The 26561-nt window shown below is 48.1% G+C and overlaps 3 protein-coding genes across 3 annotated transcripts; all 3 read right to left on the bottom strand.

The window, feature by feature from the left end:
• Positions 1 to 462: 462 nt before the first annotated feature.
• LOC124648429 (probable LRR receptor-like serine/threonine-protein kinase At1g05700) lies at positions 463 to 4629 on the bottom strand. Its single transcript, XM_047188200.1, has 13 exons — positions 4515 to 4629; positions 3874 to 4432; positions 3289 to 3785; positions 3037 to 3175; positions 2861 to 2932; positions 2694 to 2765; positions 2524 to 2604; positions 2289 to 2452; positions 1906 to 2183; positions 1696 to 1822; positions 1503 to 1571; positions 1217 to 1409; positions 463 to 981 (listed from the first exon to the last, which is right to left on the bottom strand). The coding sequence occupies exons 1-13, from the start codon at positions 4627 to 4629 to the stop codon at positions 492 to 494; spliced, it is 2856 nt and encodes a 951-aa protein (XP_047044156.1). The 3' UTR covers positions 463 to 491.
• Positions 4630 to 8585: 3956 nt separating this feature from the next.
• On the bottom strand, positions 8586 to 18352 carry LOC124707272 (ATP-dependent 6-phosphofructokinase 6-like). Its single transcript, XM_047238937.1, has 14 exons — positions 18016 to 18352; positions 17283 to 17329; positions 17128 to 17167; positions 16989 to 17051; positions 16762 to 16899; positions 11239 to 11397; positions 11100 to 11153; positions 10757 to 10825; positions 10499 to 10628; positions 10172 to 10212; positions 9754 to 9978; positions 9544 to 9589; positions 9288 to 9439; positions 8586 to 9024 (listed from the first exon to the last, which is right to left on the bottom strand). The coding sequence occupies exons 1-14, from the start codon at positions 18316 to 18318 to the stop codon at positions 8803 to 8805; spliced, it is 1689 nt and encodes a 562-aa protein (XP_047094893.1). The 5' UTR covers positions 18319 to 18352; the 3' UTR covers positions 8586 to 8802.
• A 2585-nt stretch (positions 18353 to 20937) lies between these two features.
• Positions 20938 to 25568, bottom strand: LOC124649826 (mitochondrial-processing peptidase subunit alpha-like). Its single transcript, XM_047189393.1, has 13 exons — positions 25466 to 25568; positions 24476 to 24697; positions 24103 to 24399; positions 23855 to 24022; positions 23602 to 23769; positions 23432 to 23512; positions 23209 to 23275; positions 23010 to 23107; positions 22272 to 22344; positions 22102 to 22172; positions 21967 to 22016; positions 21212 to 21324; positions 20938 to 21129 (listed from the first exon to the last, which is right to left on the bottom strand). The coding sequence occupies exons 1-13, from the start codon at positions 25502 to 25504 to the stop codon at positions 21077 to 21079; spliced, it is 1500 nt and encodes a 499-aa protein (XP_047045349.1). The 5' UTR covers positions 25505 to 25568; the 3' UTR covers positions 20938 to 21076.
• Between the last annotated feature and the right edge of the window lie 993 nt (positions 25569 to 26561).

Consider the following 26561-nt stretch of genomic DNA (forward strand, 5'->3'; position numbering starts at 1 on the left):
ATTATCTGCTGAACAATAATATTTTAAATCTGACTTGTTTATTCATCTAATGCTATGTAGATATTCGTGCAAAAAACTTGGGGATCGGCAGATCCATACTAGCATGACATCATCCTAAAATTTTTGTTATCTCTTCTTGAGTGTACGTTTGTTGTTATTGGGTTTGCTATTTCTTTAGTGCTCCAAGAAATAGTATTTTCCAAGTCGAAAATGTAGAGTACGCCATCAAGGCTATAGTTGTTCAAAAAGATTGAGAACGTATATCATAAAATTTAGGATCTTACTCCTACGAGTTGTTATCTCAGTCTTACTCACAACGCCTATAAAAATGCCATTGGTGGACCTTAATTGTTTGAACATCTGCTTCACTTTGTACATTTGCACTTCTTTTAATGACAACATCAACAAAAAACTTTGTTCGAATCCCTGAAGATCAAAGGAAACCTGTAGATCAGAGGCTTAGGAAAAATCGATTGTCCAAGTCCTCTTCCTCACCTCACATCTGGACCAGTAGGCAGTGTTGGCACCCTACCCAAACGCTCCATCTCAAATCCAGTGCTGCTCTGGCTCACGTCAGTGGAAATATCAGTGCCGTAGCCACTATATCCGCTCGGGTTTCCACCGCTCCCTGCGGAGTAAAACCCGCCATTCGCGTCACATCGGGCAGCCTCAAGATCAAGGCACTCCTGCAGCTGTGCCACAACGTCAGTCATCGTGGGACGATGCTCCGGCAACTGCGCGGTGCATTTAAGCGCTGTGTCGGCGGCTTTCCACACGCCGTTAACATCATAGTCGCCACTCATGCGGGTGTCCACCACGCTCTCAATGTTGCCACGGGCGAGACATCGTTGCACCCACTGGGTAATGCTCGTCCGCTCTGGGTCATTCAGGATGTGTGGTTTGCCTGTGACTATCTCCAACAGCACTACGCCGAAGCTAAACACGTCACTTTTGATGGTGAGCTGATATGTTAATAGGTACCTAGAAACACACGTAAGTCAGCTTTAAACAAGGGCAATTGTTTCACCTCGAATAATCGGGATATCATTTCATGGATCAAAAATGTACTAAAATCAAATACTGGTAGATCAGGTTCAAATTGTGTATGTTTGAATTGCACTTGCATTTTTAGAGAACCAAAGTGTTTTCAGCTGTTGAAAACCAGCAAGAAGTTTGCTAGAGCAAAATCATCAAGAATTTGAAAAGGTGAACTTACTCTGGTGCAGTATAACCGGTTGTGCCGACCAGTCTATCCGTGGACACATGAGTATCACTGCCACTATTGAAAGCCTTGAGTAAGCCAAAATCGGCTATTTTAGCCTCCAAGTTTGCATTCAGCAAGATGTTTGCCGGCTTCACATCTCTGTGGATGAGAGGTGGGTTGCATCCTTTGTGCAGATACTCAAGCCCTGCATCCACATATTGCCACACCACCTTCTTAATTAATATGTACTTGTAAATGTATTGATAGATATAATTAAAATCCCGAGTCAAAAGCCTACCTTGTGCGGATTCCAGTGCGATACGAAGTCTCTGCCTCCAGGTTAAACATCTAGAATTGTTCCCTCTCCCTACAATGGACAAGATCATCATATGGATAGCATGCTCTGGTATTTTGTCGGATGGTTCTTACTTTTACGTATATATTTATTTTGTTAAAGGCTTGATGATCGATGGTTTGGGTAGTTTGCATACCTCTAAGATGTCCATGTAGGGCTCCTTCAGACATGTACTCGTATACAAGAGCCATGTACTCCCTGTCCTTGCAATATCCAATCAATGACACAAGATTCTTGTGATGAATCTTAGCCAAGGTTTGAGCCTGCAGTAACCCAAAAGGATCAATGCACCACCAAATTTGATCTAAAAACTTGCTTGGCATGAGTTACACATAGTAAATCTCACCTCTGCTAGGAATTCTTGTTCACCCTGATCTGAATTTTCAGACCGCAATTTGACAGCCACCTGGGTGTTATCCTCCAAGGTGCCAAGGTAGACTCTCCCAAACCCTCCTTTGCCAATCTCACGCCGGAAGCCATTCGTCACAGCTTCCAGCTCAGCATACGTAAACCGGCGATTGTCAAGACGCAACGAGCTGTGTTCATTGCTGACCCGAGAGTGAGAGTGAGACGGCGCGATGCCCGCCTTGTTTGGCGGCCTGAAGCTGTTTCTTGATGTTGTTCCTTCAGTGACAAAGCTCCCTAATGTTACTCAATACTATATAATTCATGCTTGCACGCAGTGACACGTGAGTGGAAAAACGTTGTGTTTTTCTCATGGTCTCTCACCTTGTCTTCTTCTTAGCATGCAAAGGAATAGTACTGACAGAAGCACAATCACCAACAGTACAGCAATCGGAACGGCAACATACACGGCAACCTTAGAGCTTTTCTTCTTTTTCGGAGGCTGGCATGAGTCGCCGTTGGTGCAGAGGTTTGGATTGCTACCATATCTAGCAAAATAAAGATACGTAGAATCATAATTTGAACTGTCATGGACTCATGCATGGTATCATGTACAAACCTGAGTGTTAGAGAGCCATCTTGCATTCTTTTCAGAAGGCCAGAAGGAATTGATCCACTGATCTGATTGCCTGTCAAATCTCTGAATGAAAAAAATGTTGCTTAGTTTCAAATCTAATAATTCATCACGAGGGAGTGAACTTGGAAAACCACACAATTGAATTTCTTTACAGAAGTGTGAGCGATGACAGCTGTGAAAAGGTGTCAGGAATTGTGCCTGTCAGATTATTGCGTGACAAATCCCTGCAATCAGTAAGTCGCAGTGTGTAAAAAACCAAATAACTTCTCAAAAACTGAACATTGAGTACTGTGCAATGTGTTAACAATCTCCAACTTACAGGTACTGTAAACCTCTGAGACTAGCAAAAGAAGACGACAAGTTGCCACTGAGACCACTCGCAGATAGATTCCTGCAACATATACATGTGAGGCCTCCGTGTATATTCAGCAGCAGCTCAGCCAACTACGTTAGTACTACTACTTTTGACCAACATTCAGAGAACTTATTACTCACAAGCCTGTGACACTTGGTGGGATGGATACGGCGTAGCTGCAACCCAGTCCGTTCCACGTGAAACTCTTGGGCACGCACGGATCTCCCATCCAGTTCTTCTTCAGCTGGTACTTGCCTCTGATGGCCGTGATTGCAGATACTGTTGCATTCGATCGTCAGCAGCAGCAACACAAGATTCTATCAGCTAAGATATATACTAATTGTTTCATCCATGCATATGCATCTGAAGCTGAACATAATCAATGTTCTTACCGTCCTGGGCGGCGGTGGGTACACCGGCGGTGGGCACGACGGAGAAGATCTCGAGGCCGTTGAGGATGGGCGGGAGCGTGGAGTTGGGAGTCGCGTTGAGCGAGACATTGTACTGGTGGAAGCCGTAGTTCGCGTTGCTGTTGAAGACGGCGTTGGAGTAGAGGTACTGCGGCGAGAAGCCGCGCGGGTACCAGAGCAGGCCGTTGATGGTGACGAAAAACTGCCGCGCGGCGCCGGGCGGGAGCAGCTGCAGCTCGGAGAGGTGCAGGATGCAGATGTACCCGGGCGCCGGGTCGTTGGCGCTGGGCTCGGCGTCCCAGAAGAACTCAATGGGGCTCGACGCGTTGATGGGCGTGATGGCTGTCTGCATCACCGCCGTCGGCGCCTCGAAGTTGTCATTGTCGATGTTCTGCACCTTCAACGGCGTCGTGATCTCCGACCACTCCGTTGGCTTGCTCATCGGGAACCATATACGGTCGTGCGGGTCGTCGGGGAACCTGCAGGAATATGGTTAATCGATTAGTACAGGAAGAACGTCTTGTGATCGTGACGGAGACAAGTACGTGCTTCATTTTCAATTTTCACCTGATGAGTTTTCCGTCGCTTGGGCCGAAGTTGGCCCTGGCGAGGAGGACGAGGCCCTGCGTGGCGTTGGCCATCGGGTAGAGCAAGTTCTTGAGCGGCCTGAGGTCGAGGCTGGAGATGAAGGGCGTGCCGGAGCCGGTGTTGACGAGGCACACCTGCGCCGAGCCACCGGGGACGACGGCGATCACCTCCACGATCACCGGCGTGTCGGCGTCGGTGATGTTCACCGTCGTCCAGTAGTTGACGCCCAGGTGGAGGTCGAACACTGGCACTCTGTTCAGGCCGTCATAGTTGCCGTACATGAACTTGGCCCGGATGAGGTACTTGAGCCCGGACACGAGGTTCCGGAGTGTGTAGCAGTTCCGGGCGCTGGCACCGCCACCGAAGCTGCGCACGTTGTGGAAGCTCTTGCCCATCGACGGCGTGATGTACTCGGTCGACATGTTGTAGTTGGTGCCGGCGTCGATGAAGCCGGCGTCCGACACGAAGCTCAGCTTGGTGACGTTGTCCACGTACCCGGCGGCGCTCTCCGGCAGCCCGCAGTCGATGCTTAAGAAACCTGCATATACGTATACGGACGTGCAATGAACATCTGCAGCTAGAGATGAACCAATGTCTGCAACCATATGTGATGGGCTCACCTAAGTTATCGGCCTGGCCATGGACTCGAAGAACACCGCCGCCCCCGACGATACCGAAAAGAAGCAACAACAGACACGGCGCCACCATTGATGAACTCAGCCATTGTTCTCCCATCGCTTATGTTCCAGCAACTAGCTACACTCTAACTCTGGTGGCTCATATATATCCTAGCATGACCCATAGAACCTAATAAGATCACTACTCTGACAGAACATGCATGGGAGAGGCAATTCGCTCGTATAAATGATAATAGTAGTATACTTACCCAGTTGGGCAGAGACGTGCAGCACATCACATGGGCGATCGGTTTTTTTTTTTTTTTTTTTTTTTTGCGGAAAAAGGAATGCTATTATAGCCTCGAACTTACAGAAAAGTCGCATGCAGAGAGTAAGTCAACCGCCTCGCTGAGCGCAATCCCCGGCTTGTTGACCGCGGACTTCTGACTTTTCGTGCAAGATTATCCAACGGCCAGCTTGTTTAGCCTCTGATTATTGGTACCGGGGCGCAGCCCTGTGGGCAAGCTCCCGCTGTGACAGAATATTTCCCCTGAGCGAGTATCTTATGCTTGTAGACAGTGCGGCCATGCACGCTAATCCTGCAGCTTGCTAGAATGTGCAAGTTGCAATTGCATCAACTCTTATTGTACGAAACAAGTTGCATCAACTTTGATTGCTTGAGTAAACTGCACGTACTGATCTACGACTGGACAGCATCGAATCACTAGTGCTTTTTTATCTGCAGCTAAGAGTGCACATAACATGCATATCATCTCGGTGGCAGTGTGGAATGTTTCCCTGTTGAACATGGGAGCACAAGAAGAAGGTTGCAGATCACAGCGCGTCTGGCTGCGCTGCAGGGCACCTGTGTCACGATCCCCGTTGCTACCGGCGATCACCGGGAAGTGAGGTGGATACAGGCAGCTTGTGGTAGCTGCCGGACCTGAAGGAAACGAGGACAGGGAGGATACCAAGGGAGACACAAGGAGAGATTCAGACTTCAATTCAGTTTTCTATTCCCTGCCCTCACCCGACTATTGTTACTTGATTATGTAGCTGCTGAGTAGGGCTGACAATGCAGGTCTAGGAGGCCAATGTCCGTGTGAGGCAAGCCCAGTGCATCTCGCCTCCAAGCGGGCATGCCAATCTGAAATCTCTGCTAGCAGCAATACGGTCACAGGCGCAGAAAGCAAACACACGAGCCCAAGGCGTATCCCTCTCCAGCAGCAGCAATGGCTACTGCAGCTCCATTTTCTGCCCTGAAACAGTCTAGCATTGACACAAACAAGCACGTACCTACCTCTCATGGACTGTGATTATCCCTGGATCCCACAGTCTCGGCAGAGCAACACATACTATTGACTGGACTAGTCTTGAACTGAAAGCCTTGTGTACATCACCTGGATCACACGGCAATTGTACATTACCTGCTCGACCACATAAGGAAGATAGATTTTGTTCAATGCAACTTGGACTGTTGGCTGAAGTAAAGTGCATATCCCTGATCATGTAAACAAATCCCCATTTGCATGATGCCTTTTTCTTCAGTTTCCTCTAATGAAAAGCTTGACCATAAAGTCTGGGACTTACAGCGGTGCAACTCAAAGACAACATGTCCCTCGATCTCCCCTTCTGTTTGTCATAGAACTTGTACAGTCCAGCCACGTCAAAGTTTATAATCAGCCCCAACATTGCATTCCCAAATATGTGACTACACTGATTACCATTTTCTCATAGCATGTCTGTAAGTTTTTAGCAGCTCAGGCTGTTCATACAAAATTGTACCCCCAAGGCTCCTTCTCTCGTTCCTTTCATGAGTGTTATCGTGCCAACGGCATAGATCACACAATCCCAGCATATACTGAAGTTCCCTTGTAAAAGGTTGCAGTGAAGACCACTCAGCAGGATCACATTGCATGTACGTTAGGACAATGGTGTAGCTGCATAATTCTTGGATCACTTGAATGTAAAGCACAAGCAGATCAACAATTCCTGGGTCCCACTGAACATAGAGCTCAATTGCAAGAACTGGACTTGCCATCTTCCCAGACACATAAATGAAGTAGCATGTTCATTAGAGAAACAGTGATATTTGCGGTAAAAGTTTTGTTATCCAGTACCCAACATGTGAACCTTCAACCTCCAGGATCCCAAGTCCTACTTAACCATATTGCCAAGAGGTGTTCCATGTGAATGAAAGAAGTAGCTTGCACTGCTCACTAGTTGAGGTGATGACTTGCGAGTAAACTGAATTATCCTTTTGCATGTACATACTGCAGTTTTCATCTCCTTGGTCGTATGACTTAAGAGAGAGGCATGTATTAGAGTTGCACACTGATGTTGCACCTTGTGTGCACCCTGTGCATGATAACAGCTTACTGACACCAAATCCTTGATCAAATATCCTGTCTATACCAATACCTCCTTGAAACTTCTGGTGAGTAGTCATATCATGTTCTATGAATAATGAACAACCACCAACATGAGTAAGCACAGTGTCAGCAGGCTCCTCGTCCAATGCCATGTAATTGGAAATCCTTTCGGCGCACAAATCCTCTGCAAAAGCCAAACCAGGTTCCCAAAACAGAGACACGCTACCTACATGAGTAATCACATCATCACAAATCTCATCATAAGTCTGACGGACAGCACCGTCCATGTTCGTCTTGTCTTCGGAAAGAACTAGCATTCCGTCATGCACCGAATGAGCAGCCCTGGAACGACTGCCATGGACAACAACATCGTGCAAACCTGGATCGACTGCCATTGGGGACGAAGATGGACTGGATAACTCCACCACATGGCTGCCCAACATCTGAGTAAAAGCCCCAGTATCAGATTATGCTTCCACAGCGCTGATGAACGGGGACCAATCACCAACAAGTTGACTCAATGCGTATGCCTTCTGCCAATCAGCAGCCGCACCCTCCATGTAAAGGGTAGCAGCAGTAACACAAATGCACTCATTTATATTGAAGATCTTGAAGTACTTGAGGCACTTAGCTTTTCAGAGCCGTGGGTTTTCACCATTACAACGAGGGAAGGAGATGCTCCTCTACTTGACAAGGAGAACCGTGAGTCCGTAAGTAATGCTGGTGCCGGCGTTGTGTATGCATTCAGCGGGAACATCTGGCAGCCATGTGCGGCCCATCAAACAGCTTGCAGGCGTGGCCATGCCAGCCCCACCCATACCTTGTTGTAAATCGCTCCCGGCATCAGACAATATCCTAGCAGGGAGCTGTGTAGTGGCACTGGATGGGAACACGAGTTCGGCATGGCCGCTGCTGGTGTCGTGGACAGAACCTTTTGTCGAACACCTGGTGGGCATGGCAGAACTGAAGACAGCATCCCCTTGCGGAGTAGCAGCACCCACGACCTGAACGGCCGAGATCGGCAAGGTTGACGAAGGTTGCTTGTCTGCTAACTCCAGTACTCGACTTGGCACGAACACTGATGTGGTTGTGGTGATGAGCACAGCACATGCACCGTCGTCATCTTCATATTGATCAACATCTGGTCTTGCCTGGCGGCTATACAACTCAGCGTCACGCTGAGCTGCACCAAGCTCTCGTTGATGGCGCTCAAGTTTGCCTCCGTCGTTGTCATCGCCACCTCCAATCGCTTCAGCACAACCAGATCAAATGGGGAAAAACATCTGTGGGAATTTTTGTGGGGGATTTTTGAAGAAGAAACCTTGCTATAGATACCGAATGTCATGATCCCCATTGCCACGGGCGACGTGAGGTGGGTACATGCAGCTTGTTGTACCTGCCGGACCTGGAGGAAACGAGGACAGGGAGGAGACGAAGGGAGACAGAAGAGAGATTCAGACTTCAATTCAGTTTTCTCACCCGACTATAGCTGGTGAGTAGGGCCGATACTGCAGGTCCAGGAGGCCAAGGCCCGTGTGAGGCAAGCCCAGTGCACTGGGCCTCCAAGCGGGCATGACAATCTGAAATCTCTGCTAGCAGCAATTCGGCCACCGCCGCAGAAAGCAAACACACGACGAGCCCAAGGCGTATCCCTCTCCAGCAGCAGCACGCTGGGGTAGATTCTACAGGACATACAAGGTAATTCGCCAGGGCAAAAATCAGCTTTATCAATAGTGGAGTTTGAATACACTAGTACGGCTTATTTTCACAGAACACCTAGACAGCATCCGTGTACTACTCCTACATAGGGACCACATCTGCCTCACTACATGAGGAAGCAAAACTGCGTGTGGCGTGGCACAAGTTTCTCAGCGGAACAGCAGTACTTACTGTACACGATTACAGACCATCTGCATCCACTATATTTCGCCATTCGAGGAAGAAGATGCAGATTGGCCAAAGGCGGTTGCCACGTTGTGGTTGGCGCCTGCTGGCAGTGGTGGCTTGTTGGCCAGCCTATCAGCCTCCCTGGCCTCATCGACGTCCTTCTGGCTCAGGAAGCTTGGCTGGTTGGTTGACGAGAGCAGCCTCGCCCACATCCGGTCCGTGATCTTAACCTTGTTCCGTGTGGATGTCACCCTCTGTCAACAAGAGAAAATTCTCATTATATTGAAATCATGCTCAGCATGAGTATGCAGTACTACTCTTAAATGGTTTGATTGTGTTGCAGTAGATAAAAGTTTCACTGTGTCCTTCAGGCTGCACATATAAGCTCTTGTGATAAACGGGAAAAATGGAAACATATGATGCAACTGTACTTCCTATCAGAAGTCATGCATATTCAGTAAGTGCAAAATTGTCCTGATGTGCATGTCAGTGAACAAGACCACTTGAAATTACTCACATAGAAAGGTATATAGGCATGTCTGCCATTGACCATCCCAATGGTGGAGCTATATCCTGCCATGGCACCATGAATGGCACTGTGAGCCAGCAGCGTGCAGTAGACATTGTCTGATGCATTACTTGGAATAGCTCGGACCATGTAGGTAGGATCTGCACAATGTAGATAGACTAATGTTAATCTAGTGCTACGCACATCAATAATTTGCTTTAGAACATCGTCCTCTGTAAAGAGAACAAAATTGGCCATATGTTACCTATGTATTTAATGGTCATCTCCGTCTTTTTGCTTTTGAAATGATCCTACAATGGATTAATGAAATGAGTAAGTAAACTGCGTACTCCTTGAATCATCCAAAGCAAAACAGTTATGCAACACAATGTCTAGTAAATGCCAATAATAATTATGTCATGGAGAATGGAATCGAGTCCACAGTGGCAAGGAAATGCAGGTATGTAGCATGCACCTTAATCTTGTGAGTCAACCAAAGACCAATATCAAGAAGTAGCTTATTTCCAGATGCATCTTGCTGCTCTGAAGAGGGTATGCTTTGGGCAATAATATCCTGGCCTGCTCCCTCAGCAACAACAATGACCATGTGCTTATTCTCTTTCAGCCTCCTTTCTATATATTGCAGCAACCCCCCTTCTCCATCCATATAAAACGGGGACTCTGGAATTAAGCAGCAATCCTGTGGAATTTCGAGAGATCCAAAGAACAAATAAGAAACTCTTAAATGGAGGTTAGATAATGAATCAGAAAGCAAGAATTCTAATACTAGTTGAGAAATAAGGAGGAGCCAAATCAAATATGCAGGGACCAGACCGAGTGGACCAAAACAAAATATAGGGTATCCTAGACAATTGTAGAAGGCACAAACTTACCACATCTCGGCTTGCAAGGGTAGCATACATTGCAATGAACCCTGCATAAATAGAGGAATAAAGGCTTTAAGGACAAGACCATGTAATACATAGTGAGTTAAGAAAATCGTCATGTTAAAAATTAAGCAGCCTTTTTTAAAGCAGACCATAAATACAACTAATAAGATGTTGAATTTGTTTAACTAAAAGTATCTAGCAATAAGATGAGCTGAATATTAAACAATTTGTCCTTGTACTTGTACAAACCTGACATGTGAGCTATATAAGAAAATATAGCATGCACAAAGATGGCAAGTGACTGTATTGAGAATATGTAAGCAAACTTACCACTATAACGGCCCATCAGTTTTACTAAGCCTATTCCATTCTCAGCACTGCAAGCTTCCACATGAGCTGAATCAATGGCACGTTGAGCCTCTTCTACAGCCGAATCAAAACCAAAGGACTTGTCGATTATCTAATAATCAAAAGATACAAACAAATAGTAATCAGTCATGTCCTCATATTAGTGGGTATATTAACAGATTTTTAGAAAAACTCCTGCATAAGCAAATAAACTAATAACCATATTGTACAAACACTTACTGCTATGTCATTATCTATTGTCTTGGGAATCCCAGCCACAGCAACTTTTAGGCCACGTTTCCTGATTTCCTGCCAGTAATTAAAAGCAATGAAGTATTTTTTCATCAAATACAGAAGCAACGAAGTTTAAGTAAAGACTATCTTTGGCATGAACTACTTAGGTATTTCTACATGCTATCCTGGCACTATAATGCATTCATGTAACGGATGTTCTTGTGGGTAAACAGATGCTAAAATGAAAAAGGTGGCTCATTAGTCGTTACTATACGTATTTTTCTACTATAACATATCCATCTCTAGTGAAAAACATGTACGGTATTTGTAGCACTATCAAAATTAATACCTTGAAGATCTCATATGCTCCCTTCTGAGTCCCATCTCCTCCAATGATATACACCTAAATAACATATTCTAGCAACTGAGTTCATATGTCCAGTCAGAACAGCTATATCACAGTGGTGCATTTGAATTGTCATGTTTACCTGATTAATTCCACGATCCTGGATGTTATCAACAATCTTTTTTGTATCATGACCACCTCGTGATGTTCCAAGAACTGTACCACCCTTCTTGTGGATGTCATTCACAATCTTTGGTGTAATAGCAACGTAGTTGCTAGAATAGAAGCCCTTGTATCCATTCTATAATTTGGTAATAAGACGTCAAGAGATAGGAGATCATGAATCATAGCCGAAACTAAACCTGTGCAAAGGCTTAACTATGGCAAGACCCCCAACATACAAATAACTTTTCTAACATGATTATACAATGTTCACATCCATGTTATCCTACAAAAATCTGAAGCGAGCATTTCACAAATAAATACAGCAAGTCATTCATCTTACAGCTATTTCGTCGTCAGTATAATATATTGGAGATGAATGTCCCAATGTTATTGGGAATTAATTAAAATAAGGCATTGCAATCTGAAATGTTTGATAAGATGTGACAAGTGTTGTTTTAATCATGTTGCTAGTAGAGTAGTAGTAGCTAAGGTAGTAGAGTTCAAAACAAACTTGAACTCAGCCGTTGCTTAGTAGCTAAGGTAGTAGAGTTCAAATCAAATTTGAACTCCATCTCTAGGATAGACGGTTCCTAGGATAGACGGTTCCTGAGTCCTATATAAGGACATGTACTCATCACTTGTAAGACAAGCTATTACGTAGAGAAATAAATCAAGAGCTTCAGCATCACTCGTGTGTGTGCATACACCGTGAAACCTAACAATTGGTATCAGAGCAACCTGGGAGATGTCGGCACCACCACCTCTCCAGCAACGGCGTGCGTCTGCAACCCCTCCTCCGGCAAACGAGCGACGGCGATCGCCAAGTCGGGGACGGAGCAGGGTGCGACACGGCGGGGGCGAGGTCGTGGTACAGCGGGAGGTGATCCGCGAGATGACTAGCGGCGGAGGCGGCGGTACGAGCCTCGTCTTCCCGATGCTCAAGCGCGGAGACTACACCAACTGGGCCATGGTGATGGAGGTGAACCTGCAGGCGGCATCGCTCTGGGACGCGATCGAGGACACCGCAGTCTCTCGGCGAGAGGACAAGCAGGCCTTGGCGGCACTGCTCCGCTCCACTCCACCCGAGATGCATCCGATGCTGATCGGGAAGGGGAGCGCCAAGGCAGCGTGGGAGGCGATCAAGGTGCAGCACCAGGGCAACGATCGTGTGCGCGATTCACGCATGCGGCGGCTGCGGACAGAATTCGAGACGATCGCCTTCAAGAACGGCGAGCGCATCGACGAGTTCGGGTTGCGCATCACGAACCTCGCCGCCACCATGCGCTCCTCGGGGATACCTGCGATGATGAGAAGATAGTAAGGAAATTCCTCTCTGTCGTCCCAAAACAGTTTGTGCAGATCGCTTTCTCGATGGAGACGATGATGAACCCGGCCACACTCACCGTGGAGGAGGTTGTCGGACACCTTCGGGCCGTCGAGGATCGCCCGAACCCCGAGCAGGGCACCACCGCCTCCGGTGGCAACTTGCTGCCGACGAGAAGCGGTGGGAGGACGAAGGAGGAAGCAGCGGGGAGGCGACTCTGGCGGGAACGATGGCGGTGGACAAAAGGGTGGCAAGCCACCGCCCAAGTCCTCGCTATCGCAAGGTTCCAGCAGCAACGCTGACCGCGTAAACTGCCACTATTGTGGCAAGAAGGGGCACTGGAAGCGCGATTGCCGCAAGAAGCAGCGCGACGAAGCTGCTGCGGCGGCGCACCTGATCCAGGACGAGAATGGCGGAAAAGCAGACCCGGAGCTGCACATGGCCACCATCGTCGAGCTCGCATCGCTCGCACCGGCCGGTGCGGGCCTCCTCAACATCGGCCGATCCACCCGCACCGCCTACGGGGAGCAGGTGTATCTCAACGAGGAGCGCGCCCGCGTCGTGTTCGAGCGCACGGCGCACGACACCGACGCAGCGTGGTACCTCGACACGGGAGCGTCGAACCACATGACCGGCGACGACGAGCGTCTTCGCCGAGGCCGGACGAGGCCGTCTCCGGCAAGGTGCGCTTCGGCGATGGATCGGTTGTCGACATCGCGGCCGCGGAACCGTCCTCTTCGTCATCAACAACGAGCGACATCACGAGCTGGCCAGCGTGTACTGGATCCCACGGCTCAAGTCGAACATCGTTAGCATTGGGCAGCTAGACGAGCTCGGGTACCCCACCCACGTCGAGCACGGCTACATGGAGGTCCGCGATCGTGCCAAGGTCTTGATCGCCAAGGTGCCAAGGACGACGAACAAACTCTACGTGGCGCAGCTCCAAATCGTGCAGCCAGTGTGTCTGGCGGCGCACGCCAATGACGACGCGTGGCGCTGGCACTCACGCTTCGTCCATCAGAGCTTCGATAGCCTCGAGAAGATGTCGAGGAAGGGAGTGGTGCGCGGTCTCCCCACCATCAGCCATGCCGAGCAGCTTTGCGAAGCTCGCATCGCGGGGAAGCACCGGCGCTCCCCATTTCTGCCGGCAACCAAGTACCGTGCCACGACGCCTCTTGAGCTCGTGCACGGTGACCTCTGCGGTCCAATCTCGCCGAGCAACACCGGGAGGGAAGAAGTACTTCCTCTTGCTCGTCGACGACAACAGCCGGTACATGTGGCTGTACCCGCTCGGGTCGAAGGATGAGGCAGCTGCGGCAATTCGGCGTTTCCGGGCCGAGACGGAGAAGGAGACGCGGCGTCCTCTGCGCGTGCTCCGCGACCGATCGGGGCGGCGAGTTCACGGCGAACGAGTTCGCCGAGTGGTGCGCAGAGCATGGCGTCCAGCGTCACCTCACTGCCCCCTATTCTCCACAACAGAATGGGGTAGTGGAACGGCGGAACGCGCCGTCCGGAGCATGCTCAAGGCGAAATCCGTCCCAGCTAAGTTCTGGGGAGAAGCGGCAGCAACAGCGGTGTTCGTCCTAAACAGATCCTTGACAAGGAGCCTGGAAGGGAAGACACCATTTGAAGCCTGGTATGGCAGAAAACCTAGCGTTCACTTTCTTCGCGTATTCGGCTGCAAGGCATACGCGAAGGAGACGAAACCAGGCTTGAAGAAGCTTGAGGACCGCAGCCGCCCGATGGTGATGCTTGGGTATGAGGAAGGAAGCAAGGCGTATCGCCTATATGACCCGGAGAAGAAGTGCCTCCATGTCTCCCGCGACGTCATCTTCGACAAGGCCGCGAGCTGGGATTGGGGAGAGCACAATGACGGCGCGGCGCTGTGGAGAGTTGGACGATGTCGCAACCAACGGCAGCACCGTCAGAGAAACCAGCTGAAGCGGCACCTGCATCAAGCTCTCCTTCGCCGTCACCACAGGTAGCATCGGCTCCGACTGGGCCGCCATTGGTGGGTCGGCCCATCTCTGCGGCATCAGACCAGCCCGTGCGTTTCGTCTCTCCACCAGCAGATGGAGGCATCGAGAATCTGGATGCTGGAGTTGACCCAAGTCTCGCTCGCTACCGCAACATTCGAGACTTCCTCAACCCAGATGAGGAGAATCCAGGGCGGGCGGAGCGCCTCCTCCTCACTCCCACAGGCGAGCCACAACGCTCGCCGAGGCCGAAGGAGACGAAGAGTGGCGGCTCGCCATGGTCGATGAGCTGCAGTCAATCGAGGAGAACCAGACATGGTCACTTGTTGATCTGCCGCCGGGTCACAAGCCCATCGGATTGAAGTGGATCTTCAAGCTCAAGCGTGACGCCGACGGTCACGTCCTCAAGCACAAGGCCAGGCTCGTCGCGAAGGGATACGTCCAGCGGCTAGGGATTGACTTCGATGAAGTCTTTGCCCCCGTTGCGCGACTGGACTCTGTCGGGCTCCCGATCGCCGTCGCTGCCCAATTCAAGTGGGAGGTCCACCACATGGACGTGAAGACGGCATTCCTCAACGGTGATTTGGGGGAGGAAGTGTATGTGACTCAGCCGCCGGGATTCGTCGACGGCAACAACTCGAGCAAGGTGATGCGCCTCCACAAGGCACTCTACGGTCTCCGTCGGGCCCCGCGCGCATGGAACACCAAGCTCCATGCCGTGCCGGTGTCACTCGGTTTCGTGCGGAGTGCTTCGGAGCATGCCGTGTACACTCGTGGAGAGGGTGACTCACGACTCCTGCTCGGCGTCTACGCCGACGATCTCGTCGTCACGGGAGGGAGCACCACCGCAATCTCAAGCTTCAAGCAGCAGATGTGCGGCAAGTTCAAGATGAGCGACCTGGGCTTGCTCACCCCGTACACTGGGAATCGAGGTATGTCGGGCTCCCGGCCACATCACGCCGAAGCGCAGCGCCTTCGCAGCAAAGGTGCTCGAAAAGGCGGGCATGGCTGACCGCAACGCAGCTCATGTGCCGATGGAACCAAGGCTGAAGCTCTCGAAGAGGAGCACGAATCCTCCGATCGACGTCACGCCGTACCGCAGCATTGTCGGCAGCCTGCGTTACCTCGTGCACACGAGGCCGGACATCAGCTTCGCCGTTGGCATGGTGAGCCGCTTCATGGAAGCGCCCACCACGGAGCACCCGAGTGCCGTGAAGCACCTGCTCCGCTACATTGCGGGGACGATCGACACCGGCTGTTCGTTCTCCTCCGCGCCAGAAGGTGCACACCTGATCGGCTACAGCGATGCAGATCATGTTGGTGATATCGATGACAGGAAGAGTACTACGGGTACACTCTTCTTCTTCGGAAATTGCCCAGTGTCATGGCAGAGCCAGAAGCAAAGGGTGGTGGCATTGTCGTCCTGCGAATCTGAGTACATCGCAGCTGCGACGACGGCGTGTCAAGGTGTTTGGCTCGGCCGTTTGCTCGGCGACTTGCTGGGATCTGCTCCTCTCGTCGCTAATCTGCTCGTGGACAATAAGTCTGCGATCCAACTATGCAAGAATCCAGTGTACCATGACCGTAGCAAGCACATCGACACGCGGTACCACTACATCAGGGACTGCATTGAGGATGGAACTGTCACGGTCGAGTACATCGGCACAGAAGACCAACTCGCAGATATTCTTACCAAGGCACTTGGTCGCGTTCAGTTTCAAAATCTGCGAGAAAGAATTGGCGTCATCAACCTCTACCGCAACTAGATTAGGGGGAGAATTGTTGTTTTAATCATGTTGCTAGTAGAGTAGTAGTAGCTAAGGTAGTAGAGTTCAAAACAAACTTGAACTCAGCCGTTGCTTAGTAGCTAAGGTAGTAGAGTTCAAATCAAATTTGAACTCCATCTCTAGGATAGACGGTTCCTAGGATAGACGGTTCCTGAGTCCTATATAAGGACATGTACTCATCACTTGTAAGACAAGCTATTACGTAGAGAAATAAATCAAGAGCTTCAGCATCACTCGTGTGTGTGCATACACCGTGAAACCTAACAACAAGCACAATCTAGAAATGTATCTGCTGAATCCTTTTAGCAAAAATAAATGCAGAAAGACAGACAAAGCATGTATAAAAATGCAAGAGTAGCATCTAACGAGTATAAATTGGAGGGACATATATCCATTTAAAACAGAGAGCATACCTGTATTCCATAGATGTTGTTGACATTGTACATGTGCGACAGACCACACACCAGCTCTCTGATAACCGTGTTAAGCCCAGGGCAAAGGCCTCCACAGGTTACAATGCATGCTTTCACTTCATCTGACTCAAAGTTAACCTAATAACAGGGTGTAAGTACAAATATTAATGTCAGCCAAGAGAGACAAGTGCGATCAAGAACCGAACGAGGTGGCAAGCGCAACCTACCCTCTGACGAGGTCCTGCACGGCGGAAGTGAATCCCACGCCGGCTATTCTTCTGAACAACAACCTGTAAGGGCAAATATAGCTACTTGTTAGTTCACAATCAGCAAAACATCACAGTGCAAGACATTGATTGTACGCACCTTTTGTGGTACGGTGTCATCTTCATTGACAAAATATTGCCTGGTATCGATAAGAACAGAGGTTTCAGCATTATTACAGATACAGCATGCATACTGAGAGACTTGGCAAAAAGTTGAAGATCAAACAAACAATATGTATGGAGGACAGGCCTTACTTGACAGTTGAATATGCTGGGTGGTCTTGTAATGGGTTCGGGTAAGTCTGAAAAAAAAAACAGCAACCTTGTAAGCTTGATTCTCATGGATCACGGTTTCACCGTTCAATCAAAGTAAAATTCAGAATGGCTGGAGAAAAATTGACCAGCATCGCTGACATAAAAGGCTACCCTTTTTCTACATATTATCGTAAATTGGCTGACATGTAAGTGAAGTGATAACTGAACATGTCCCCGCAAAAAAAAGCAATAACTGTACATGGCAGGGAGAATCAACCAGCCAATAGTAACAGGTTGCTTGTGTCAGTAAAGATAGCATCCGTTCTAGCCAACCCAATCTCACATTTCCAAAAAGCAGAGACAACGACGACAACAGTAACTTATGAAACGATGGATCCACAGAAAAGCCACAATTTTGGTTGTATTCATCAGTGTTTCCCGGTATCTGCGAGTCGTGACTGGTTAATTAGCTGGCTGCACCTCTGCTAGCTAGTTCTAGTTTTAATTCGACAGTGGCGCAAAGTGGATCACGAAAGCAGAAACCCCCAATCGAGCAAACCCCGCAACCGTCCTCCAAATTCGGCAACCCCCCGCCCGCCCAGATCATCCATCATTTCGCTGCTCACAATCGGTCAGCAAAAGCCTCAACGACCTCACCGTCGCACCGAACTGAAACTTGCAACCGAGCGACGAGGAGGCACGGGGGAGGAGAGAAGAGGAGAGGGGCGCTCACTGGGACGTCGGGGATGTAGTCGGCGAGGTGCGGCACGTCGTCGAGGACGTAGCCGAAGTCGCCCTCGGAGATCTTGACGTAGGCGGCGTCGGCGAGGCTGACGTTGGAGGCGTTGCGGAGGTTGCGGAGGTTGGGGTAGGAGTCCCGGGAGATCCGCACGCACATGGCGGAGAAGGGCAGCGCCGCCTTGGTGTTGCTGGCCGCGGCCGCCGGGCCGTCGTGGCCGCGCGGGGGCTCGTCCGCCTCCTCGTCCTCCCGCCGCTGCTGCTCGTCGTCCGGCGGCAGGATGATGTGGGACGCCATGGATGGGTGGGTGATGAGCGCAGGAAGGAATCGGAGGTTTCGCTGGCTGTGCTGCGACGAGGGGTCTGCGTTGGCGGGGGCTAGTTTTGCTTTGCGCGGTGGTGTGGTGTGGTGCCGACAAGGGAACGGGAGGAAGAGATTTTGAGGTTGGAGAAAGTGGAGATGCGGCGGGTGGTATCGTTTGGCGGTTTTAGCTGCGGTATTGGCACACTTGCCGAGGCGTCAGAGTTACCGGCTCATTGTTCTCCTTCCATTTCTTTTCTTTTTTGACAAGGTGCCTTCCATTTTATTTGGATTAACGATAAACAGATATGTTTTAAGTTAAACTTTATTATCTTTGACCAACTTTCTACAAAAAGAATTAGCAACATCTATGATAATAAATTAGTATCGCTTGATTCATCTTCACATATAGTTCAATAATATATTAACTTGATGTTACATATATTGCTATTTTTCTTTAAATATTTGACTTTAAAAAAGAAACCGTACACTTATTCACGGAGAGAGTTCAGAGTATCTGAGGTGCCTAATTTTTAGGCACTTTTTTTTTGTCACTTTTAGTGTTCTTGGCACGAAACCGGCACAGCTATTCTAGATGTCCAAAAATACGGCTCGTAGCCGGCAACAGCTTTTCAGATGCCCTAAAATAGAGCATCATAAACGCGAGTCCATCGACTACTTGTTCAGAAACATATTCGACTATAGTTCATCGAAACTATTTTGACGCACTGAAAAACATATCAACTAGATAAAACGACACAAATCAACCAGATGACGACATCAACTACTCCCATTCATCATCGCTTACGTCATCGCTATCGCTATCCTCGTAGGTAGCGAGGAGGAGGTCTAGCCACCTCTCATCTTTCTCGTCGATCTTCGGGGGACCGACGAGCTACGCTTGAATCTCGGCCTTCTTCCTCCCCTTCTCCGCCCTTTCCTCCTTCCTCTGTTGCTCGTCCTATAAATTCTTCTCCACATGCACATCTTTTGGATGATCAATCCTCCATTGCGTCATAGCCATATCGTCTGCGGCAAGCCGCTTCTGTGCCTGGTGATGTCGTCGATCGTCCTCGCACGACAGAAGGAGCGGGTACAGATCGATCATCTTAGCTTTAGCCCGAGACTCTCTAGGATGTTCATGTCACGGCGGGGGCAGGCGAACCTCCGCACCGTGGCGTCTTACGCGTGTACGACCTCTTTCTTGTTGGCGAACGTCTTGAGCCACACGTGCATCCTCCGCGGCGAGCTCAATGCATGGGTCACGACCCCAAGGACTCAAGGAGACACCACAACGGCGATGGCTAGGGCGGCGGATTTGGGAAAATTGCGGGGAATCGACACGGCAGGGATAATCTAGATGTAGTCCTAGGGCGATGGGGGGGTGGATGTTGTTTCAAGGGCAGTTGGCGGTGCGCGCGAGCGGCTGGATTTTGCAGCGTGCTGCAGCGGGCACCGTACATATGCCACACGTGAGATAGGGTTTTTCGTCACGTCTAAAAAAAAATTGAGCAGCTTTTAGGATTGAGCATCTACTAAGCTCTGCTGCACCAAAAAGAGAAAACAGTTTTTGGGAAGGGACAGTATTTTAGTATCTGTTGAAGATGCTCTAACAACAAAGATCTAAAGCTACTAGACATTGTTAAGGTTTGATAGCTCTGGTCGTACGACAGTGTCCAGTTATGCAAAGAGTCAATTTCGTTCTCTCGGCCAGTAGTCTATTAGCAGGAATTCATCTGGGGCAACTGTTATTATTTCGTTCAATGATTTTTAGGAGTCGTATATAAATTTTCAAGAACAAGCAAGAGGGCCGCGTGTCTAATTTTTCAGGAGTCGTTTATAATCAGAGGACTCGTGTCAACTGTCAACTTGTCAAGGGCATGTCTCCTTCGAGATGATTACGACGCCCCCATATCATAATCAGCTGCTTATTTTGGATATCAAATATTCAAACCCCAGTGGCGATGACGCCCATAGGCTTGACGTGCGCACGCCGGTTTTGATCGCTCTACCGGTCGCCACAAGCGGCCCAGCCTGACTGCCGCACGCCCACTGACCAACAGGCAAACCAAACCAAACAACGTGGTCCAGAAGAGTCACCAATCGATGGCGCAGCATCCGTCCCTTTTGCCTTGCCTTGCGCCGCAGGAATGAAACCCAGCGGATCACACAGGAAACGAGCGCGTGGCTTGCTTGGTCAAACACCGACGAACGGCTTACGCAGCATCGTGACGGCGCAGACAGGGCAAGAAACAATAAACCCACACACAGTTCGTTTCCATCTTCTCTACCTTCTGCCATTCAAAACAACGAAATGCCGTCCAGATTACTAGTAATATTTATGAAGTTGGAAAAAACAATCCAAACCTTGACTTCTGCAACAAGAAGAAATTACTAACGCTTAGATAATTAGCATAGTTTGATTTGATCCTGCCATGCATATGATGACCGAAAAACAGCTAATCAAATATGTTGCAGACGCTAGAAAGACGACAGGGCTTCGACACTGATGTGCCAGATATACCGTGCCTACATGCCAAGAATGGACAGCATGCCCATACGATACAAGGGCGCCCCCAAACTAAAACGCCACTGTGTGTCACCCGATTAACGCAAAGTGATCAAAGCCGTATGATTATTCATCTCCATAACTATCCAGCAAAAAAACCCGTTTTATTCCAGCCGAGGGCCATTGGACACTTATACGGCCTGAGATGTTTGACCACGGGGTCCTGGCGCGCTGATTGCTGGACGCTCACTTGGCATGGAACTTGCGGCTGACAGACTCGTAGCTCGGGACATGGATAACTGCAGCAAGAGCAATCTGGTTAGTCGGTGCAACTTGTAGGAGAGCAACATGCTGCGGTTAACTTCCATCTGTGGAACATACCATCGCCCCATGATGCCAGCGTAAGTGGCGAAGAAATTATCTTCTTTGCAACTGAAGAAATGTCATTCAGAGTGGTCTCATCAACAGCTCTCATGAAATGTTCAATTGGTTTCCTGTAATTTTGACAATGCACACTGATCAAAAGATGAACGATGAATCTCAAGACATAAGATTGACTGGCTTGTTTCTAATGTTGTGTGCCTTAACTCTTTAGACAGCACTGAATGGTCATTGGGCAACCAAAGTACTTGATATTATCAAAACAAAAAAAATGTGGTTTAATAATAATATTGGTATGACCTTTCATAGTTCGTCTAAAGCCCTAATTGGCTCTTGCTACCATGTTAGGGGAAATAGGAACTTGTGTATTCCATGGGGCTCAAGACTAATAAATAGTACATGAACAGGTGTTGTGTAAGGATACAAAAGACAGCTGTAGTACATACATATCTAATAACGCCGTCATTGGAAGCCTCTAGGCTGACAGATATAAGAAGTCTCAGAGGTGACTAGGAATAACTCTAGTCACACCTTGGTAGAAAGGAAAGAAAAGATGGAGGAAAAAACACTCAAGGAGGTCTAGATGAACATCTAAAAGTAGACGGTGACAACAATTTATTTTTGTTTTAATTCTTCAACAAGACTTATACTGTGAACATGTACATATGATATGGAAGATCGCTATTTAGTTTGCAATTATGGAGATTTGTGGAAAACAGACTTGATTAATGTACTAGGATACTCTTATACGATACCTTTCTCCGTAAGTCAAAACCTGACTTCCGATATCTTCAGATGCTACAATCTGTTAGAAGAAAAACAGTGTAAGGAACTTTTTAGAAAAAGCAAGTCATAAAGTTATGATTCGATCAGGAGAAAGAACAGTGTACTCTTGATTCCAAGTTCATCAGAACAGCAGCCTTGGTAGCCTCTTTAGCACGATCAAGCTGTTCTTGAGTAACTATATGAGGCAAAAGACCAGGGACAAAAAGAATGCAACTGATTATGGTCAATCTAATATTGAAACATAATAGCCTTGAGATGGCAAACAAGAAGGAACCTTTTCCAGGAGTTGCAACTTCAAGGAGTTCTCCTGCTGCCAAATCCACAGCCGTCGATGCAAAATCTGGGCTCTGTTGGAATAATAACATGACATGTCAAAGCCAAGGGGAATACATCACAGGCATACAGAAGATTGCAGAAGCCTGAGTAGACTATGTTCAGCCTTTAACTTATATTCAAGTTGAGACCGGAGAGGGTTTAAAATAGAGGATTAACCACCAGCTCACCTAGAAGAATTTGAGACCAGGAAACAGGAAAGTGCATAAAATAGGCATGGCATTATTGTTCTGGCAATTATAATCCTACAAAATACTAATTCACTCTTTTCCAAGAATGACTTATTACTCATATAAGACCATTTTTTGGTCTTAAATAGATAGAACTATGCCTATCTTACTAAATTTTGTGTATCGTGTTTAAAAACATTCAGTAGTAGAGTCAATTTCACCAAGTCTGCCAGTCAAAAATTTACTGATGTGTTAGATGCACATGTTTCGCAATGGCAGAACACTCGTCATGTGCCATCAAGTAATACGCATGCACAAATCTAAATTAACAGTTCAGAAAAGGAAGAGATGGTATGGGAGTTGCATAGGCATGATAATTATATTGAAAATATCAGTACAAAAATCACAACTGGTACTATACACTATCAACAAGAACTTCTTGATTGTGTCCATTGCATCAGTTTTAGAAGGACAAAGACATTAGAGGTTCTGTTCTATGAGAGGCTTACAGTGGCTGCATGAATTCCAAAAAGACCTGAATTGTTGTAGATACTGTTGAAAGCAGAGAATGACTCGATCTGTTCGTAGTGGTTCAAGACACGGAGATCTGTAGGTAGAGGAGTGACACTCATGTTAGGTTGAGTTACAAAATTATGCATCTATGGCAATTCGACAAGTAGGAAAACATCAATTTGAACAGTGGCATACACAATCGAGAATACATTCCCTTCCCAGGACCACCGACGGAGAAGGACCCACCTCCTCCCATGAGCATCTACAAAGCATCAAGTTTGATTTATCTTATTATTCAGTGGCAATATATTTGATAAATAGGCGTGCACATGTGATAATATGTAAAAAAACATCAATGGGTAAAACAACATAGGGTAGCCCTAAATAATTAGATCACTTCAACATACGGTACGCATACCTGAAGCACCGTCACAATCATTGCAGTCTTTTCTTGGCGCCAGCCACCTGGCACCTCAAAAGCAAGTGCAATGTGTGTAGTCTGGTCACAGGAAGTTCAGCATTAAGGATAAGAGAAGCACACATGAATACATCCTCAAGAATAATGCTGCAAAACAGCCGACGACTCACTGGAGAATCTGCTTGGCAACGATAGTCCCCTCCCACGTACACTGATTTTGGTTCTTCGTGACGTTTCACAGCAGGAAGATCTGACAGAAGTGGCTCCGCAATTGAAACCAACTCATCATGCTCAACTCCTGATGCTGCAAGAACCATCCTAGGAGCAGTATAATTTTCCTACATTTTTTCAACATGAGTAAAACTGTCAAAGGGAGTCACTTCTCACTAAATAATGTATGGGAAATAAATTGCTAAATCTTACATGAATGAATTCCTCCAGGGTATGAATATCCAATCTGTTTATAGCGGATTCTGTAGACATCAGAGGTTTTGCCAGCGCCCCAGAATATCCAGCCGAATGAAGCGCCTCCAAAAGTAGACCTTGTGGATTATCATTAATTTCAGATATTTCAGACTTTATCTTCTGGAGCTGTAGAAGAAGAAAAAACAGCTCATGATTAGTAAAACGCAGGGAAGACTCTGTAAGTTTTAATGAACACAACCAAATACCTGCTCTTTGACCTCCCATTCTAAAAAAGCTGGATTCCTCACACTGTCAAGGAGCACTTCAACCATCTCCGGTGCATAACTCTTCAGTGCATCATAGGTATAGCTCATTTGTTCACGAGAAGCAGATGCAGATACATTTCCTCCGATTGCTTCGACCTCACGAACTAGCCGCAAGTGACTCCTGTTTGTTGTGCTCCTGAAGGCCATTCTCTCCAATAGATGTGATGCTCCAGATGAAGAAGGTGATTCGTAAACAGAACCACAGTCAATGTACAGGCCCACCGATGCAGCCGGGCCCTGAAACAAGTTCCTATAAAAAAAAATGGTATGGACAGAACAAAATACAGCAACATCAATGGGCATCAAGCAATACCGGTGATGTTTCTGATGCAATCTTGATGCCATTTGGAAGAGTAGTGATTTTTGTCTTGGGTAGCTCGATAAAATCTGGTAGCGGTGGGGGAATTGTAATTCCTGGGAGCGGAACATCAAGAGGGGGCAGTTTGGTTGAGCTTCCGCCAAGAAGCCAGCTAAACAGACCACCTGAAGACTGTTTGACAACACTTGTGCTAGCAAACCTACTAGCACCATGATGCTGAAAAGTTGGGAAAAAATGTTGTCCTCAACATGTAGATAATTATTAATAGAATAAAAAAAACTGAAAGTGCAGGTAACTTATATGAGAAGTAACTTCTAAAATGAATATGCCAACGATCAAAGGATGGTTTGGAAAGAAAACTATTGTTGTTACGTAAAGGTCTAAAGGAAAAAAGGAAATGTGATAGCTGGTGTAGATCTAGGTACTTGATCCTCTCGAGACAGAAACCACACGGAAGCACATTCGCAGCTCCCTTAGATTATTCAATTGTCGTCTGTTTTTTTCTTTGTAGAACAGATTTTCTAGTTAGTTTTCTTCCGTGGCGAGTTCTTTCGAAATTATTCTTTTTTGCTGGACCGACTCACCGGACGACGCAGATAACACCTAGAACTGAAATCAACACCTAGGCTGAGTTTGTTGCAAATAAAAACCAATCGACAAACAATACCACTACTGAGGCCTGATTCCATCAACATTTGCAACTGTTTCAGCGAACGCACGGGGTTTCGATTCTCCACAACTCTGGCTAACAAATGCATACTGACTATCGCCACATGTTCGCGCACCTAAAATGCAGAGCACTAGACAGGACACAACTTTTCACGGATCCATCTACTATATGAAACCTTGAAGAACGAGAATACATGGGAAAATCGGCCTGCGCGAGCAGTTTGTATCCAATCCAAGTGCGTTCACAAAACGGATCGGGACATGAACGCGACTGCGGAAAGGTCGGGAGGGGGAGGGAAGGTGGGAGTGTCGAACCTTGAGAGAGCGGAGATGGCTCCCGGCGACGCGATACATGGCCGGCTACGAGCCGAGATCCCGGGACGCTGAGGCGGTGGCCGGTGGAGGAAGAGGAGGAGCCGCCGCCGGTGAGGAGGGGTGGTGCGAGTGCGAGACACTGTGCGCGCGTGTAAAAGCTTAGCGGCGGGCCCGATCCGCTTCGGGCGTTGCCTTGTGGCCCGATCTGCACATGGGCCAGTGGAACTTTTGATTCGGCCCACGGCTTTCGTCCAGTCTGGTATCCGGTGCGAAGTACTACTGCACTGACGTACCCTACCCGAGTACGAATTTGGCCGAGTGAACGTCGTATACTCGTAGGATTGCGCGCGTCCGTCCAGTCCAAATCTAAGTCTAGAAATACAAGGGCAATTGAGCTCAGGCGTCCATAGATAAGAAGGGGAAAATCTGATCGACACCTTAGTTACGTGATTCTCTCTCTGGTCTCCGTTTTTTGTGCACCTACGAGACTCATCCGTCGTCGAGGATGGGAGCAACGTTCTCGTCCGTTGTCGAGGCTTGGACGACGGGAGTCCAAGTTCCCCCGGCGGCGCCTGCAGGTTGCGACGAGAAGAAGCTAGTGAGCAGCAATGTCGTCGACGCGGACGCGGCACAAGTCCAAGTTCACCGGGCGGCGCCTGGCCCTGGCGGCGACGACAAGACGTCTTGGCCGGAGCTGGTGGGCAGCATTGACGTCGACGCGGCGTTCAGGATCGTGCGGGATAGGCCCGAGGTCCGCGTCTACTTCTACGACTACAACTACAAGAACCCACCGCCGACAGACTTCAACCCCAAGCGCGTCAATCTCTTCAGCGACTCCAGGAGCCGCGTCCTCACGGTTCCCAAGATTGGCTAGCATATAGTTGTACACTCGTAATTATTTGCTTTACATGAATAATAGTACCGCGCGGATGCGCATTTCGAGTTGATTTTATTACTTCCCTGGTTATACGCACGACTTCTCCGTGCTGCATACTATATGTAACAAATTATATTAGTTCTATGTACCTATCTTACCTTCAATATTAGAAATTAATGTTTGGTCTTGATGTTTTCTCACAACAAGGATCAAGCCACC

This window comes from Lolium rigidum, chromosome 4 (assembly GCF_022539505.1).
Source record: "Lolium rigidum isolate FL_2022 chromosome 4, APGP_CSIRO_Lrig_0.1, whole genome shotgun sequence".
NCBI lineage: Eukaryota > Viridiplantae > Streptophyta > Magnoliopsida > Poales > Poaceae > Lolium > Lolium rigidum.

What these genes read in the sequence shown, in the direction of transcription:
- LOC124707272 (XM_047238937.1), bottom strand. Translation starts at nt 18,318, where the DNA reads ATGGCGTCCCACATCATCCTGCCGCCGGACGACGAGCAGCAGCGGCGG. An exon ending in CCCTTGCAAGCCGAGATGTG is followed by an intron (nt 9,979 to 10,171) that starts GTAAGTTTGTGC and finishes GAAATTCCACAG; the next exon opens with GATTGCTGCTTAATTCCAGA. An exon ending in GGTTGACTCACAAGATTAAG is followed by an intron (nt 9,590 to 9,753) that starts GTGCATGCTACA and finishes AATCCATTGTAG; the next exon opens with GATCATTTCAAAAGCAAAAA.
- LOC124648429 (XM_047188200.1), bottom strand. Translation starts at nt 4,629, where the DNA reads ATGGGAGAACAATGGCTGAGTTCATCAATGGTGGCGCCGTGTCTGTTG. An exon ending in AGCGACGGAAAACTCATCAG is followed by an intron (nt 3,786 to 3,873) that starts GTGAAAATTGAA and finishes ATATTCCTGCAG; the next exon opens with GTTCCCCGACGACCCGCACG. An exon ending in CATGCTAAGAAGAAGACAAG is followed by an intron (nt 2,184 to 2,288) that starts GTGAGAGACCAT and finishes TTGTCACTGAAG; the next exon opens with GAACAACATCAAGAAACAGC.
- LOC124649826 (XM_047189393.1), bottom strand. Translation starts at nt 25,504, where the DNA reads ATGTATCGCGTCGCCGGGAGCCATCTCCGCTCTCTCAAG. An exon ending in TTGCATCAGAAACATCACCG is followed by an intron (nt 24,400 to 24,475) that starts GTATTGCTTGAT and finishes AACTTGTTTCAG; the next exon opens with GGCCCGGCTGCATCGGTGGG. An exon ending in TGATTGTGACGGTGCTTCAG is followed by an intron (nt 23,276 to 23,431) that starts GTATGCGTACCG and finishes GATGCTTTGTAG; the next exon opens with ATGCTCATGGGAGGAGGTGG.